Here is a 16,385-nt window from a genome sequence, read left to right on the forward strand (position 1 = left end):
GATAGTGGAAGTTTTTAGGTGGACTCCGGTCCCGTGGTTTTTCCCGTATCGGGTTTTCCACGTAAAAATCTTGGTGTTGATTTGTGTGATTATTTGCATTATATTTGTTCATTGTTTGATTCTGTTTTTACTGCACAAAGAGGGAAAAAGGATTGGGACTTGTGAATTGTGAATTGTATTCCGCTGAATTAATCCGGTTAGTTGTCCCTAGTTTTCCCAACAGTTTCGGCACTGTCCTTGCAAACAAAAACAGATGTGATGTTGTGGTTTGCAGTGTTTTTGAGGATGGTTCACCGATTGAGATACATGGTCAAACCAGTGGTTGAAGAAGCACAATCAGCGCTTTCTCGAAACCTGATAGCTGTCACGTCGTCATCAACTGCTCCTGTAAAAATGGCTCCTACAACTCCAGAAACCAAAGAAAGCGACATTGATGCTTCAGGTAGTCCAATAGTGCCTTTAACTGAGCACGGGCCATCTTCTGACATGAAATCTCTGTTTCTGCAAGTCAAAGATTGAGCTTCCAAACAGCGGATGACAAGGAGAAAAAAACAAAGGTATGCGTTTTATATGCTGCTGAAATCAATACACTATGATACACCAAAACCATGGCTGAATTTGTTTTACAATGTGACGATCCTCCTTTCTGATAGGAACACTTCTTCTTGGAATTAAACAGTTGCATCCAGTGTAATTGCTATCCAAAACTATGGCTGAGTCTTCCTTTGCTCTTTTGAGCTTGCATTGTTTGTGTCTGAAATATCTACTTTCCAACAAAGTAACTTACCTCTACCTAACTCTCAAACAAGCTTTTAGACTTGAAAGGAAATTCCTGATTATCCTTCAATTCATGAAAAGACTTGTGATTTGGCTATTAATTCAAGATCCTTGCATCATTTTCTTGTATAAAATGGGAGAGGAAGACCTGCATTATGTAGATCTTTTAGAAACAATTACTGTGGAGTTCAAAATGCAGTGGATTTCTACTTTCTGATCAACTCATCAATTTTCCATTAAGAGACCTCATTGTTTCACACATGGATAACGGAGGAAAAGAAAAACACCGTCATTGTCTATAATAAATTAACAAAGTAGCAAACTACAGTGACAAATCCCCAAATTTTTATTTTAACTAGAAATATTTACAAGATTAGGGTTAGATATGCCAACCCCTCTTCTGCTTTCCAAAATCAAAGAGACAGATATCCACTAGAAAAGACAAACTTTTTAACGCAAATGGTGGCTAGAGAGTATAACGGGCTTTACGTCTACTTTCCTTTCTGCTGATTTCGAATGGAGGATGTTATCTAAAGTTGAAACTGCTTTCACAATGTGTTTCCCTTTGTTTAACATGACACATTTTACCCTGCCATGGAGATGAGAAAAAATCGAATCAGAAAATCTTCTAAGAAAACTGTGTATAAATCTGAAAGATTGTTGGTAAGTATCTTAAAGCATGAACAGGTTATCTAATCACTATTGACTTTACTGGCTTAATGTGGTTACATAGATTATAAGAGGGCTTTGGGACAGGATGGACTGCAAGAAACGAAATGTTGATATAAACTTAAGGGTCTGCTGCCTAATAAACTTAAGTCGAAATGTTGATAGTTACCTCCTTCCATGGGCTGCATCAGTGATCTCAGCTCTGGTAGGAACACCAGACTTCACAAGCGACTCTAAGACCTGAGTTGCCCAAACAACTGGTATATGGGCGGCACCGCAAAGAGAAATAATTTCTTCTTGCATATCAGCCAACATTTCCCATCCACACTCCACGGCTAGATCTCCTCTAGCAATCATGACCCCTAAAGGATTTGAGGACTTCATTGCCTCCAACAGCATAAGAGGCAAATTCTCAAACCCACTCTTTGTCTCGATTTTCAAAATAACCCCAAGGTTTTGAAGTTTGCGCTTCTCCAGTTCTTGGCGGAGCACAACAATGTCATGAATATCTCGAACAAAAGAAACACCTACAATATCAGCATGGGCAGCAACAAATTCAAGATCCATAAGATCCTTTGATGTCAGGCCTTCAAACCGAATATTACTCTCTGGGATATTAATGGATTTGTCGGATCCAAGTTTACTGCCTTTTGGACTAGCATGGGTGATAGAGACAATGATTTCAGATATATCTGTTCCTTTTATGACTCCCCAAATCTTTCCATCATCAAAAGCAATTGGTTCACCAGGTGTGACTGAATCAAACAGATAGCCAGAAGAGCAAGTGATCTTATGAGTGCCACTCATAGACACATGCATTTCATCTAGTTCGGAAGAGCTGCATCGTGAAATGACTAGCAAGTCTCCAACTCTCAGTCTGATATACGGCTCTATAGCTGGGACATCCACTACTTTCCCAAGTTGTGACCTCCTTTTCTTTCCCTTCAAGTGGAGTTCTGTTCCGGACTGAACATAAGCAGTCCTAGTACACTCAGCCACACATCCAGTACCAGAGAAAACATGAATTTTTTTAGAAATTCGAAGCAGCCTTTTCTTCCCTCTAGCATCACTGAATCTTATAGTGTCACCTATCTCAAGCTCACTGAGAAATTGTTGGTCATCTACGAACAGGACTGCATCCGGAGACAAATGAGTAGGAGGAGTACCTGCTTCTCTGTGAGACAACCAAACTTGAGCAGGGAATACCACATTTCCTGAAGCATTTTTCTTGGGAGATATTTTGACTACAGATGGACCAGACTTCAGCTTCCCTGTTCGGAGCTTTGGTCCTGCTAAATCCATGAGAATTCGACAAGGTTTTTCCAGCATCTGGGAACTTTCTTTCACTCTTTTGATTATCTCACTCCAGATGCTAGGATTTCCATGAGCACAATTGATGCGAATAATGGAAGTACCTGCCTTGATGAGATCAGTGATAAATGTTTCATTCTCGGTAGCTTCTTGGCCAACTGTTACCATGATGTGAGTAGTTCTGCCATCTTGTAGACGGCCCAATAAGAACTCACTGTTGGAGGATGCCTTCTTCCTCATTGCTTGTATTGTGAATTTTCCATCATTCTGTGGGTCTAATCTTTTCTCTGTGAAAATTCCTTCACTAACACTATCGTTGGGGTTCAAAGAATTTGATTTCAAGGCCTCCAAAAGTCGAATACTGGCATTAAGACTTGAAAGAACGTGCAAATTGATAGTCTCCAAATTCATGAGACCGAGCAAAGTGAGATCTTCTTTCAGTTGTTGAATGTCAAGGCACCTCAAAGCCAGATAATGTATCAAGTTTGTTGCACTATCCAAGTAATTTCTGAAAGGACCCAAGCATTAGAAGGTGAAAATTGAAGGAAGCAGAAAAAATAAAGCTCAAGATAAGACAGAGAGCCTAGGTCAACAAGCATGTTTAACCACATAGTTTTTGCACAACCAAGATAATTCATAAAGCAATAAAATTAAAAGTTGCGTGTATCATAATTAAAGCAGGAAAGAAGCCAAAGATTTCAATTACTGAATGTTATTAGAATATCAGCTCGAGTAATGATGCATACAAAGGAGCATGAAACAATCTTTCACTTGTCAACACATATCTACATAGACACGTATGGATATTTCTATTACAAGATTATCATCAAAATTACCTGTGATCTTATAAACAACATTATGTAATGGTCGAATATCATAACACCGTATAAGCTAATTTGATTGTCTTCCATAACATGACCTCAACAATACACAACCAACGTTGTAAACAACAACAAAAAAGTACCTGTGACACAATTTGAGTTGAGAAGCATTCCATTGTTCAGATGCCAGTACATGCAAGTAAACAGCCTTTAACTTTTCAACAACACTCCCTTTACTGCCCAGATGCTCAACAGTCCGCAATGAATCCACTTCTGTACCCAAAACAGAAGAAACAATTTCTTCATCTGGGCCCTTCAAATTCTCATCATTTTCGAAAGGAACAGGCATTTCATCGCCAGTGCAAGTGCCCGAATCACATAATCCAGCTTGATCATTCTCATTAGGAACAGAAAAGGCAAAACTTTTCAGTTTCAACTTCGTCTTATGTAAACCAAACAACTGAATTACACCAACTTGTGTTCTAACAGGAAACCTCCAACTCAAAGTCACATTTATAGGCCTCCCCTTAGGCACAAACCCCAGGAACTCAGTACATTGAATGGCCTGAAAAACAAAAAAAGAAATTCGAATAATCCATCCATTCAAAATTCCATAAACACTAATAAAACTCCAAAAGGTGCAATCTTAGCCATGGGTGCCTGTAGGCCATAACAAGAACCCATGAACATATTCTATGTGGGTCCCAAATAGTCAAGATTGCACAGGCGCATCGCTCATAAATTTTTGCAATACTAATAAACAATTAGAGAATCAAATTTCCACAAAAAAAAAATATATATATATATATATACACTAAAAGATGAAATTCACTAAAAAGAACAAAAGGGAGTTAAGAGATTTACATACATGATGAGGAAGTCTTGAAGTTGGATTTGTGACTAGACTAGCTGAAAGTGAACTAACACCTGACATCTTTCTATGCCTTTTTCCAATATCAGCCAAAAAAAAATGAAAAAGAAATGAAACTTGTAGAAAAGTAAGGATCTTTGTAGAAAAGGGTACCTTTCTTTATAACAGATTGGTGAGGATTAATAGAGAGCAGAAGAGAAGAAGACGAGCGGCAGCGTTTTTGGTTTGAGAGGAAGCTCTGAATTTTCTGCATATAAAAAGGAGTGTGGTGGGCGTGTGCTAGATTCGATCCAGCTACATTACGTGGCAGAATCTAAATGGGGATTCGTAGGGCCCACTTCTTTAGTTGCCGATTTAATTTTGACGTTTGTTGTTTCCTAAATCTAATCATGTAATAAGGCTACATTATATTGCAATTTTTTAAAAAAAAGAAGAAGAAGAAGAAGAAGAGCTTTTAACGTTTTTAATTTTGTTCGACGATTAGATTTAAAGTTTAATTGAGAATGGGATAATAATTATTTTTTAAAATATATTTTATTTATAAATATATTAAAATAATATTTTTTATTTTTAAAAATTATTTTTTGTATCAGTACATCAAAATAATACAAAAATACATTTTTAAAATATAAAAACAAATAGAAGTTTAGTCTTATTATTAACTTAATATTCATTTATATTTTATCCTATTTATTATTAAAATTAACTTTACATCTTTGACATAGTAATAGATTAATTTCCTTCCATGATAGATATTAAACTAGGTTTTGCCTTGCTTTTAATATTATTAAAATTAATTTTATATCTTTGATATGGTAATTTCATTGTACAACGGATACTAATTACATTCTCCCTCACTTTTAATACTATTCCAGCCATCCTCATCTTTCCCGAAAATGGACTTGATTATTCGTGAAAATCAAATCTTTCGTGAAACGACTATGAATATATACAGGAGAAATGACAAGAAAATAAAAAAACAGAGAGTGAAATGCTAGTAGGATTTACGGGATTTTCGAAGAAGAGACGGCTGATATAGCTTATTAGAGCATCAGCAGCCACATCTTCTTCTTTCCAATGGCTTTTGAGATCCACTTCTTTTTGTGGTATTATTAAGCTATCTTCCAACCAGTTTCAGATACAAGAAATAAATCTCAAGGAAACCAGCCATTCATGTCCAGTCAAATTTGAGATGAGACAATATTGTAAGAGGTCACTCGCTACTCAAGCCAAAACCTCAGCATCAAGTCTCTCACTGCTAGAATCTAGATGATAACGTTAAAAGCAAAAATTATGAATTAATAATAGCTGATTTGCTTGCATTAAGGCATCAGTCCACAACAAAATCAGATAACAGTTGACAACCATTATCCACAAAACACAGCATCAGGGAATTATTAAAGATAGGTCTTGTACTAATCAAGTACGTGTAGAAACCATGATGATATATGCTAGAATAAAATTCTCACTAAACTATTAAGGCTGAGCAAGTGCTCTCACATGTCTCATGCATCTACATTTATACTAGTTTTAATCACTTGATATCTATTGCCCATTCACGAGAAATCCACCTTATCGTAAAAATCCAATGGCCAACGCCACTCAATAACTACAAAACGTGGAAGCAGTGCTTTTGCTGGGGATCGCTGAGGAAGCTCACCTCCCTTGATCTTGGAGCAAGCTCACCTCCTTCTTCAAAAATGTTGGCAATGCAAAGGCAGCTGAGTGAACCTGTCAAGAAAATGTCACAAACAATATTCAGCTCTATTAAACAATATTCAACTCCATGACATGCAGTTACCATTGGTTCAACAAGGATATCAATGACAGAATCTCGTTTCCACGATGCAAACAACGAAAAATACAAAATTCATTCAAGATTTCTCATTAATATAAATTTATTTTTTTTATTAAAACATGTTTTTATATTTATTTTTTATTTTAAGACACTAGCGAACAAAAAAATCCTATTATCTTCCATGCACTATATAAAAGCTTTGGAGATAACAAGGATAAAAAAAACATGTTTTTGTATACTTGTTTTAAAAATACAGAAATTCATTCAAGATTTTATCACAGATAAATTTATTTTTTTTAACCATGCATGTTTTCATCTCTTTTATATATTTTTTATTTTATTTTAAGAAACTGGCAAACAAAAAATTCAACTGTCTTTGCTTTGCTTGATAATAGAGATTTGACCAGAATACTACCTAGTCATAAAACTCTGTCTCGTGGAGGCATATCTAGCCAGTTTGTGTCAGCAGAGTAACTATATTGAGCTCATAGGATTAACATTACTATAATATTTCTTAATCTTTGGAGATTTTATACAAGAATTTCTTCAAGGAACGAATCTCGTTTCCACGATATAAAGAAACAAGGAGATGGCATTAACATAGTATCAAACTTGAAGAAGGAGCTACTACCTCAGAGTTATAGTACTTGAGTTCTCTTTTATACTTGGTAGCACCTTCTAACTTCTCAATAGGATTGACAGGATTCAAGAACTCAACAGGCGGGCCCTCTGTTGAGCATAGGACAAACCCGATCAGGCCACTGCATGCCAGATAACAACAGACAGCAGGTAAGAATCATTTCATACTCTGCAACCTATTTCACCAAACCCCATTTGAATTTCCCTCATAAATTATTGAACAATGGCAAAACTGTGATGACAAAAATCAGGGAGAACATTTACTAACATTAACAAAAACCAAAATCTCAAATTCATGAGCACAAAGTGAGGTTACTCAGCATTGTGTTTTCATCTTAATCACAGCAAAGGGTGTGGTTGCAGAGCTGTATACTTCAAATGGCCATGATTAAAGCATCCATCGGTCCCACAATTGTCAGAAAAATACTTTTGAGATGAAGAATGCAAAAGCAAGTATGACAATAAATAGAGCTCATCATTACCTTGGATATGTTGGAACACTTGCCCAGGCATAATGAACAGAACCCTTAAATGTTTCACGGCAAATAGAGATCATATCCTCAATAAGATGTGTATGAAGCCACATACTTTCTGCCATGTTACAGAGGACACCACCAGGCCTTAATGCTCTAGCTATTGTCTCGAAAAATGGCTTCTCTACTAGCTCTTGAGCAGGACCTTAATCAAGAAGAGGAATACCATGAGCAACATTCCTAAATGCATTAAACCATAAAACAACGGAAGTTTCTCTGAAGATCACAGAAACCAAGTTTTCGAATAGTTCAGTTCTCAACTATAGAAGCAGATTAGGGAACTGAGAACCAAACAGTTATATCTAAAACCCAAACGATAGTTTCTAGCAAAAGTTTTCAAGCATATTGAACCAGAAACCAGAAGTCACACAAAATCCATTCATCTGCACAGTTCCGTAGTTCTGAAACATGATTCTACCTCAATCAGTCACAGGCCACACATTCCCTTCTGGTGTTATAAACTCTAAAGAAAAAGAACAATTATTCATATTCTAGAGCATACCTACAGGGTCTGAGGAATCAACAATAATAGCATCATACTTCCCTTCAGGAGTTGACCGGAGAAAATCTACAGCTGTAAAGTTTTCAGAAGCAAGATCAGCTAATATCAGTTCAATTCACTTCAATTAACCCAAGGAAAACTCATGCACAAATAATGAAGTCTTTATATAACTGGGACAAAGTGTAGAAAAAGGAACATGAAAATATTGTTTGTGCATACCATCACCCACATGAAGTCGGACCCGAGGATCCTCAAATCCAACAGCCAATTGTGGAAAAAACTTCTTAGACACCTACAGTATTTTGAAGGAGTTAGACGGAGCAGAATGGTACTTGTGATGCAAGAAGGGTTTCACCAAATCAGCACTTACATCTATAACCATCTGATCTATTTCACAAATATCAATATGTTCCACAGAACTATGGCGAGAAATTTCCCTAAGAACACCACCATCACCACCACCAACAACCAAAACCTGCATTATTAATTGCGTGAAATGAGAGTGAACCAAACATGAAAATGAAATTAATTACACAAAGTTCAAAAGACATCCAGGAACAAAATTTGAAACGACTAGATGCTGTTTCCATGCAACCAGTCAAATTTTGGCTGTGAGGTTACCAAAAGAAAGATAGATGGCAGAGAAACAAGGTATGATGACAGAAGACCTAAAACATTTCCATGAGGTTCTAAACAGGAAATACAAGAACTGAAGCCAGGTAAATTACTATTTCGAAACAACTACAATGGCATCTTATCAGGATTCATATCAGGTTAGAGGAAAGGCAATTGCATGCCATCTCATGAATTTCAGATTGAAGACTCCAGCTTATCTTAAACTCCAGTTTCATTCTACTCTCATTTTCTCACGCTTTTGCTATTTTATTTTATGATTTCAGAATGAAAGGCAACTTTATTTCTTTCTTTGGAATGGAAGTTGTAATATTTTGTTGACTGTGAGAAAAAAGAGAAGTAATTGTTTCATCTTTCATTTCAAAATCTCCTCCTAAAGTTCCAACAAACAGGCACTTGGCATAAAAAAAAACATATATGTTGCAAAAATAACTACTCCGGACAGTAATTAACATACAAGAGGGTGATAGAGTAGCTTCAGCACATCTAAATCATTGAAAAGCAGAAAAAAAATAGCACTGTTTCATACAGTTTTGGGAGATGGAATCGAACAAAGGGGAAGATGGGCGATCATCTCCTGGTATGCGCATTCATCTTTCTCAGTCAATTGAACAATACCATCAAGAACAAGCACTTTCCCATATGATGTTGACTGCGAACAAACAACTCTGTATCAGCCAAATCATATAAAAACCAAAGCAGCAAATCTAGGTAGACATATTAGCGCACACTCAAGGAGGGAGGGAGGCAAACAACAGAACAAGGAGATTTCATAAAATCAGTGAAGTATATAGAGTTGAGATGGCCGAACCTCAAAAACCAAGACCTCTTGATACTCTGACTTTCCCTTGTATAAAACCTCTTTCACTTCCAGTGTATGTGCTTCTCCTGCAGATGGATACCCAAAAACACAAACCATGGATACAGTGAGCAACTCAAAAAGAGACAGAGTAGCCATTTCTATTCATCGCAAGAAAATAATGAAAAGGGCAAAAATTTTATAGATGATAAATAGTCAATATAAGGCAACATTTTCTGCAGGAGATAAAAAGAAAATATAAGTTAGCATAAAAAGAACTCTGTTGTGGGAGCTAAATGCGGCAGGTTGGACCTCTGGCATTCTCTGTTCCTAATATTTTTTTTTTCCCAAAGGTTCTCTGTTGTGCAATGTTTTAAAATTAATTTCAGCAATAAAAAGGGTCACAAAATGATATTGGGAGATTTCTATTCACATCACAAATTTCAGAATTCAATACAAAAATATGAAGTTGCAGGTGATTTACTGTCATCGGTAAAACACAACCCAAATAAGCATAGAAAAGATCAACAAGTGAAGACATTATTGCATTCAATGGACATGCATAAGAGGAGTGATACATACCAGGCCACATGGGGTTGTTGAAGTAAACCTTTTTGCTAGTTTTGCCTACAAAAAAAGAGGGTCATCAATAGCAACCAATTTAAACCAAAATATCCCCAAATAAATAACAAGAAAACAAAAAACTGGAACTGGAAAAGGAGAGAAAATAAATAAAAGATACCAGCGCAAGGATGAGATTCCGAGAACCACCCAGAAACAACAGTAGAATGGCATTTTGCGTCAAGCTCAGGGGCAGAAGCCCTAGCCTTCAGGCAACAAGAAGGAATAGCCTTCTCTGAACCATTCCCATTATTCGCCTTCCCATCCATAGTCTTCTGGCATTCCAAACCTCTTCCTGTGCCGCCCTCCATAGATTATCCTTTTCTTCTCCTGCTCCAGCCTCTAGACACCACACAGAATTCTGAAAAATCAGTAAATACAAAACACAAAGGAAAAGTAAAAAACCAAAAACAACACTAATAATAGTGGTTAATCAATGATGGCAAAATCAAAACTTAACACAGACACCTGCAAATTCAATCATTCAAAACATGATGAGTAAAGATTACCAAAAGAACTGTATGAAACTGTATGCAGTACCAAGCAAGTAAAAAGGAGATCAATTTATATAATAATCAAAACCCATCCTCAGAAAGGAAAGCCACATTATTTTCACAAAGTAAAGATTGAAAAGGATTCTCCAAAGAAAATTTTTAAGACGATGAATATCATTAATGAATAAACACCACAATGATCACAGGACAAGAGTCATAATAATCAATAATTTCCAAATTAGTGATTGATTTAGTACCAAATAAAATACAAGAATCTATAATTAAGATTCTGATTCGGAAACAAATGCTAATTTCTCTGAATATCCGAGAAGCAATAGTTCATTTCCATTTTGAACAATATCACAGCATGCAAAGCGATACAACTTGAGAAGAAAAGGAAAAATTAAATATTACTATCTGCACAGAAATAATTTATTAAGAAAATATTAAAAAAGGAACAAGAAATGTCTAAAAGAATGAGATCATGAGTTGGGTTCTTAAAAAAATACAAAATAAAAGTCAAATTCAACTACTACAACCTTGTTCATTAAGCACGACAGCAACAAAAAAATATAAACAAAAAAGGGTCTGTTTGGTTCCCGAGAAAAAATAAAATAAAAAAGAATAATATTAACATTTTTTTACTACCAACAGTAGTTTTCTTTATGTTCTTTTCTTTCTTTCCTGAAGAAATTAATAAAAAAGAACAAGAAATCATTTTTTTCTCGAGAAACAAACAAGAAAAGGCTAGGTTTTACTAAAAATGGCACAAGAAACAAAGCCTGTAAAGTTGCAAAAACCTTCACTAATTCACTTCGAAAAAAAAAACCCAAAAATGAAAAAACTAGAAAAAAATCATAAAACAATACAGTAATGAATGGAAAAAAAAAACTTAAGAGAGAGAGAAAGAAAGGTTCTTGCCTGGTGTAAATGTCAGTGAGAGAAATGAGAGAGTGTATTATCGTTGCTAATAATACTATGAGGCTGAATTTGTGTTGATCAGGAAGACAAAAGTGGAAGGGAAATGACAGAGAAAGGCAGAGAGTGTCTCCCTTTCGTCTTTCTCTTCTTCTGATTCTCTCTTTTGCAGGCTTTAATGGCGTGTCGTGTTCAGCTTGCAAGCTCCTCGTACATATATAGACGGGTCTGTGAAGGGTTGAACGCACAGGACAACTAAGCCCATGGTTAATTTAACTGTGCATGACTTGGTTTGTAGCCCATCATTTGTATAAAAATTATTCAAAAAATATATAATTTGTTTTTTTTTATTTTAAAAATATTTTATTTTTACTTTAAACTATTTTTTTTAATTTTTCAAATTATTTTGATATATTAATATTAAAAATAAATTTTAAAAAATAAAAAATATTATTTTAATACATTTTTAAGTAAAAATATACTCTAAAAAGCAATCACTACTACAATACTAAACAAGTTTTAGTAAAAAAAATTAATTAATTAAATTGACTTGTGATCTGTTTGTCTCAATTTAAACAATATTGTTTTTACTTTTTTAATTAATTTATCTATTACATGACTTGAAACTTGCTACACATCAAGTTAAATAACTATGCCCGGGATAACTCTAAGAGGTGTAGTTCAAGTGGTCAGACTCTAGATTTACTCCCTAGAAGTCACCAGTTTGAATCTCACAAACCTCAGGGCCACTGAAGGCTTACATTGTTGTTAACTTCAAGGCTCGTAGGATTAGTCAAGATATGCACAAACTGACTCAAACATCCACGTTAATAAAATAAATAAATAAACTATGCCCGGGTCAATTTTTGCGCAAAAGAGAGTGTGGAAAATGCAATCTTGCTGTAGCAATCCACACAAGAAAAATATCAAGCATGCGTATGCTTTGAGCAGACAGAAAAGCTTGCACTTTAACTTGACACCAGAAGTGTGGAATCACTTTGTTAATGCTACAAGACGTAATCATATTATTATATGTGATATGGTGTTAGTCTATTAGATGATGATAAAGGAGAGTACTTTGAGGAGAACCAAAAATAAAAAAAAAAAGAGGAACAATTCATCATATTGTTGTCCTTTTAGCTATGATTGGAGATCGAACGATTTATTTTTTTCCCTCTTTTTTAACGACATATCTAAAGCTTTTTGATAAGAGCATATGAACAACTCATCATTCTAATCTTTTTAGTTCTTGTTATTTTTTATAATATTTTTTTGCTTAAAAATATATTAAATTAAAATTTTTTTATTTTTTAAAAATTTATCTTTATATCAGCACATTAAAACGATATAAAAACAATAAAAAAAATAATTTATCATATTATTATCCTTTTATCTATAATTAAAGATCGAATGATTTATTTTTTTCTCTCTTTTTTAACACCGTATCAAAAGCTTTTTGATAGGAGCATAAGAACAACTCATCTTATTCTAGTATTTTTAGAAGGTGTTTGAGAATATAACAGTAGATGTTTTTTATAGTGTTTTTTTATTTAAAAATATATTAAAATAATATATTTTTTATTTTTTTAAAATTTATTTTTGATACCAATATATCAAAACGTTTTAGAAATAATAAAAAAATAATTTAAAAAAAATCAAGTTTTTATTTAAAACAGCTTGAATCGCAGCCCCAGATGGATAGCATATTATTTTCATATGGGATCTCCTTTTCCTTGTTGGGAACTTAAATTAATCAATGACAATAACCTTTTCATAGTTTATTGGCTTTTCATGATGCATGAGTGAATGAGAATCGATTCTACATTAATTTTAATAATATTTTTATAAAATACTGTTTTGTGCATGTTTTTGTTGTTTTTTTTTTGTTTTTTTTCATTTTACATGTGAGTGAAATTGATTTGTCCATTTGTTGTATTTTAATTATTTTTGACATGACAGAAATAAAATAACTTTAAATTATAATTGATGTCAAAAGTGATTTAAAAAGATAAATATGTTTGGAAAAAAACTCAAAACATTTTTTTAAACAAGGTAGTACAAGTTAGAATCAATGAATTAAAAAGAATTTTAATTGTTTTTACTAAATAAGAATTTTTAATCAAATTTTTATAACATTCTTTTGACTTCAATCAAAGATTAATTCTAACTAAATATATTTATGACTTATCTTGACTCCTCAATAAAAAAAATATTTAAATCAAATTATAAAATTCATACTAAAAAAATATATTTGTATTTTTTATTGGATTGAACAGATTATACAAACCGGTTTGGCTTGGTTTTTTCCGGTTTGGCTCGGTTTTTTCTGGTTTGGCTCGGTTTTTTTCGGTTTGGCTCGGTTTTTTTTCCAGGTTTTTTTCGGTTTGGGTTCGGTTCGGTTTTTTCGCTTTCAGGCTTATAAAACCGAACCGGTCGGTTTTTTCAAATTTCTAATCAGTTTAATCGGTTTTTTCACGGTTCGGTTTTTTCGATTTTTTTTTAATTTTCTCAATTTAATCAATTTTTTAATTTTTTTATTCACTCCTATTACATACATATTTTGTATTGATCAAGTAAAACATAGATTTAATCTTAGTAAGATTAAAATAATCTAAAAATATCGTCAAACATTTAAAAAGCATTGAAAGAAAAGACGTGTCCACTTTATTTTGTTAGCCAATAATTCATTGGTTTTGCTTTCTGTTGCTTGTGGTGTTGATAAATGTGCCGGCAGATTCTGCAGGTATAGTGTATTATACTGTAAGATGTTTTTTTTAAGTATTTTTATTTTAAAAAATATTAAAATAATAATTTTTAATTTTTAACTTAAGATATTAAAATAATAAAAAAATATTAAAAATATTAATTTGAAGTTTTTTTTTCAACCGCACTATTAAACAGTGTCGTAGTCAAGAACTTCTTTACTCGCCTGCACCCTGTTTTGGATAGAAAAAAAAAACAATTATGTTGTGAATTGGTTTTTATTTATTATGAATTTTTTAATTAAAGAACAAAAAGATGTTATTTATACTTTATAAAATAAATAAAAAAATATATAAACCAATAAATAAAAAATGAGTTGTTAACATTAATTAAATACTAAAGTAAAGAGTTGATCTTTATAGTAAAAGTAAAACATAGATATACATGAAAATATTTTATACAAATTCAACTAATTTATATAAAATACAAGATAAAGAAATTTGAGACAAATTAAATTAATCTCTTTGAAGTATTACCAAACCAAAAATTATATTAAAAGATAAATCATTATTTAAAAAATAAAGATACACCAAACAATTTTTTTATTTTAAAGATATGTCATTAATCAATATTTAAATAGAAAAAATTAATATAACAAAAAAAAAAACAATCGACACTAATGGGCCTGACAAGCGAAGCTCGCATGACTAACCTCTAATTAGAAATCCTAGACACACGTGGGCTTAAAATTCCAGGTTTATGTTTGGCATTTTTTTCTCACGTCGTCCACTCCAAATTTTTTTATAATTAAGCAACAAGTTGCATGTTGGATAGTTTTTCGTTTACCTTCTATGATCGAAAAATCAAGGTTCAAGTTCTTAGACCCTAAAAACCTAATTTTAGTTTATTTTCACCTGAAAACATCTAAAAAATATCACATGGACCTCAATAAATCGATTCATTACCCCTAAAATAGTTCAAAAATACTCAGAAAATAAAAATCAACTTGACCATAAAAAAATGAACGAATCCGATCTACTATTTTCATCATGTTTATAGAAAAAACATCACCTTTATTGAACTTTTCTTAAGAAAACAAACATATTGACACAGAATAGTGACTTTATTGTAGCTAGAATATGGTGGTTCAACCAATTTATCTCTCAAAAATCTTATGGCAACTTTCTATCTTCTTTCTCATTACTTAAAAGAAAATAAAGTTTAGTATGAAATGTGAATCTTCAAAATAACAAGGACCAAACACTAAGAAAACTGAAACTTTAGGGATTGAACTAAAGTTTTTCGAGCCAAATCTAACAAGGCATGTGTTTTTGTTTTTTGTTAAATTTGGTCCTTGTTTTTTGAATTTTTATTTTCAATCCTAACTAAATTTTGATTTCACAATATTGGAACCAAATTCATCTTTGAACATCCCTTAAAACTCTATACGTGGGAGATAATGCAGATTGAAAGGAATACAAACAGAGAAAAACCATGATAATGTAACTTTGGAGGATGAAATCGTAAAAATTGAAGGTTTGGTGACTAAAATGAAAGCGAAAAAAAAATCAAGAAGCTTCATTTCCAACAAACCCAATGTTAAAAAAATAAAATTAAAAAGTAAAATAAGTTTTTTAAAAAAGACATAAAACAATTATCAATGTCAAACTGGATTAACCTTTCAAACTCGTGATTTGGGTCTGAGATTGGGATTACCCTAATGAAAAAAAAAATCATGAAGCCTAAAAATCAATCAACCAAGTGTTGAAGAATAAAATTGAAAAGAAAATCAATTTTAAAAAAGACCGAAAACAAAAAAAATAGCAATCAAAAGAATAAGGATCAAATTCGACATAAAAACAAAATGGTAGAACACCTTATAATTTTGGATGGATCGGTGCAAATCCAAGAAGATGTGAGAGAAAAGAAGAGAAGAAGAAAGAAAAAGTTGTCAAAGCTTCATCGTCGTCCCTCCATCAACACACGCCGCATCCACCGATAGCTCTTGCCGAGACGTTTCTAGCACCACTAAGAAAAGCAATTTTCTGACCTCAAAGGAAACGTGTTGCCAAAGTGTGACAACCTTCCTCATGCTAGCCCATGGGTTGCACATACCAGTCAAGTTGTTTTTGCTCATTCACTTCAGTCCACTATATTTGTTTTAGTTTTGAATTTGGTCCCTTGAGTCTTAATAGTTTTAGATCAATAAAATTTTATTTTATTTTATTTTTTCAAATTGAACATTAACTAAGCATAAAAAATTTCCCTTTATATTGTGAAACCTTTATATTTAGAC

The 16,385-nt window shown here is 33.1% G+C and overlaps 2 protein-coding genes across 5 annotated transcripts; both read right to left on the minus strand.

Annotated features, from left to right (window-relative positions):
* Positions 1-1,050: 1,050 nt before the first annotated feature.
* Positions 1,051-4,806, minus strand: LOC7493188 (plastidial pyruvate kinase 4, chloroplastic). 2 transcript variants are annotated; one of them, XM_002318349.4, is made up of 5 exons: positions 4,603-4,806; positions 4,447-4,522; positions 3,722-4,143; positions 1,616-3,265; positions 1,051-1,366 (listed from the first exon to the last, which is right to left on the minus strand). In XM_002318349.4, the coding sequence occupies exons 2-5, from the start codon at positions 4,510-4,512 to the stop codon at positions 1,228-1,230; spliced, it is 2,277 nt and encodes a 758-aa protein (XP_002318385.3). In that variant the 5' UTR covers positions 4,513-4,522; positions 4,603-4,806; the 3' UTR covers positions 1,051-1,227. The 2 variants fall into 2 exon arrangements, with proteins under 2 accessions (XP_002318385.3, XP_052301957.1); XM_052445997.1 differs by having other exon boundaries at positions 4,447-4,806.
* Positions 4,807-5,722: 916 nt separating this feature from the next.
* On the minus strand, positions 5,723-11,616 carry LOC7489825 (spermine synthase). Of its 3 annotated transcripts, none has more exons than XM_002318350.4 (11): positions 11,390-11,616; positions 10,096-10,316; positions 9,936-9,980; positions 9,366-9,442; positions 9,084-9,206; positions 8,292-8,396; positions 8,141-8,213; positions 7,922-7,993; positions 7,369-7,564; positions 6,879-7,008; positions 5,723-6,180 (listed from the first exon to the last, which is right to left on the minus strand). In XM_002318350.4, the coding sequence occupies exons 2-11, from the start codon at positions 10,283-10,285 to the stop codon at positions 6,106-6,108; spliced, it is 1,086 nt and encodes a 361-aa protein (XP_002318386.3). In that variant the 5' UTR covers positions 10,286-10,316; positions 11,390-11,616; the 3' UTR covers positions 5,723-6,105. The 3 variants fall into 3 exon arrangements, with proteins under 3 accessions (XP_002318386.3, XP_024438636.1, XP_024438637.1); XM_024582868.2 differs by having other exon boundaries at positions 10,096-10,335; positions 11,390-11,597; XM_024582869.2 differs by lacking the exon at positions 11,390-11,616 and adding an exon at positions 10,726-10,750.
* Between the last annotated feature and the right edge of the window lie 4,769 nt (positions 11,617-16,385).

Source organism: Populus trichocarpa, chromosome 12, assembly GCF_000002775.5.
Source record: "Populus trichocarpa isolate Nisqually-1 chromosome 12, P.trichocarpa_v4.1, whole genome shotgun sequence".
In the NCBI taxonomy this organism is placed as follows: domain Eukaryota; kingdom Viridiplantae; phylum Streptophyta; class Magnoliopsida; order Malpighiales; family Salicaceae; genus Populus; species Populus trichocarpa.

Bases quoted from the DNA above. Each gene is read 5' to 3' on its own strand.
- LOC7493188 (XM_002318349.4), bottom strand. From the start codon at position 4,512: ATGTCAGGTGTTAGTTCACTTTCAGCTAGTCTAGTCACAAATCCAACT. The intron at 3,266-3,721 runs GTACTTTTTTGT...GGGTCCTTTCAG, and splicing joins CAACTCAAATTGTGTCACAG to AAATTACTTGGATAGTGCAA. The intron at 1,367-1,615 runs GTAACTATCAAC...TCTCCATGGCAG, and splicing joins GATGCAGCCCATGGAAGGAG to GGTAAAATGTGTCATGTTAA.
- LOC7489825 (XM_002318350.4), bottom strand. From the start codon at position 10,285: ATGGAGGGCGGCACAGGAAGAGGTTTGGAATGCCAGAAGACTATGGAT. The intron at 9,443-9,935 runs GTATGTATCACT...ATCCATCTGCAG, and splicing joins CAACAACCCCATGTGGCCTG to GAGAAGCACATACACTGGAA. The intron at 6,181-6,878 runs GTAGTAGCTCCT...TTTTCTTGACAG, and splicing joins TCAAGTACTATAACTCTGAG to GTTCACTCAGCTGCCTTTGC.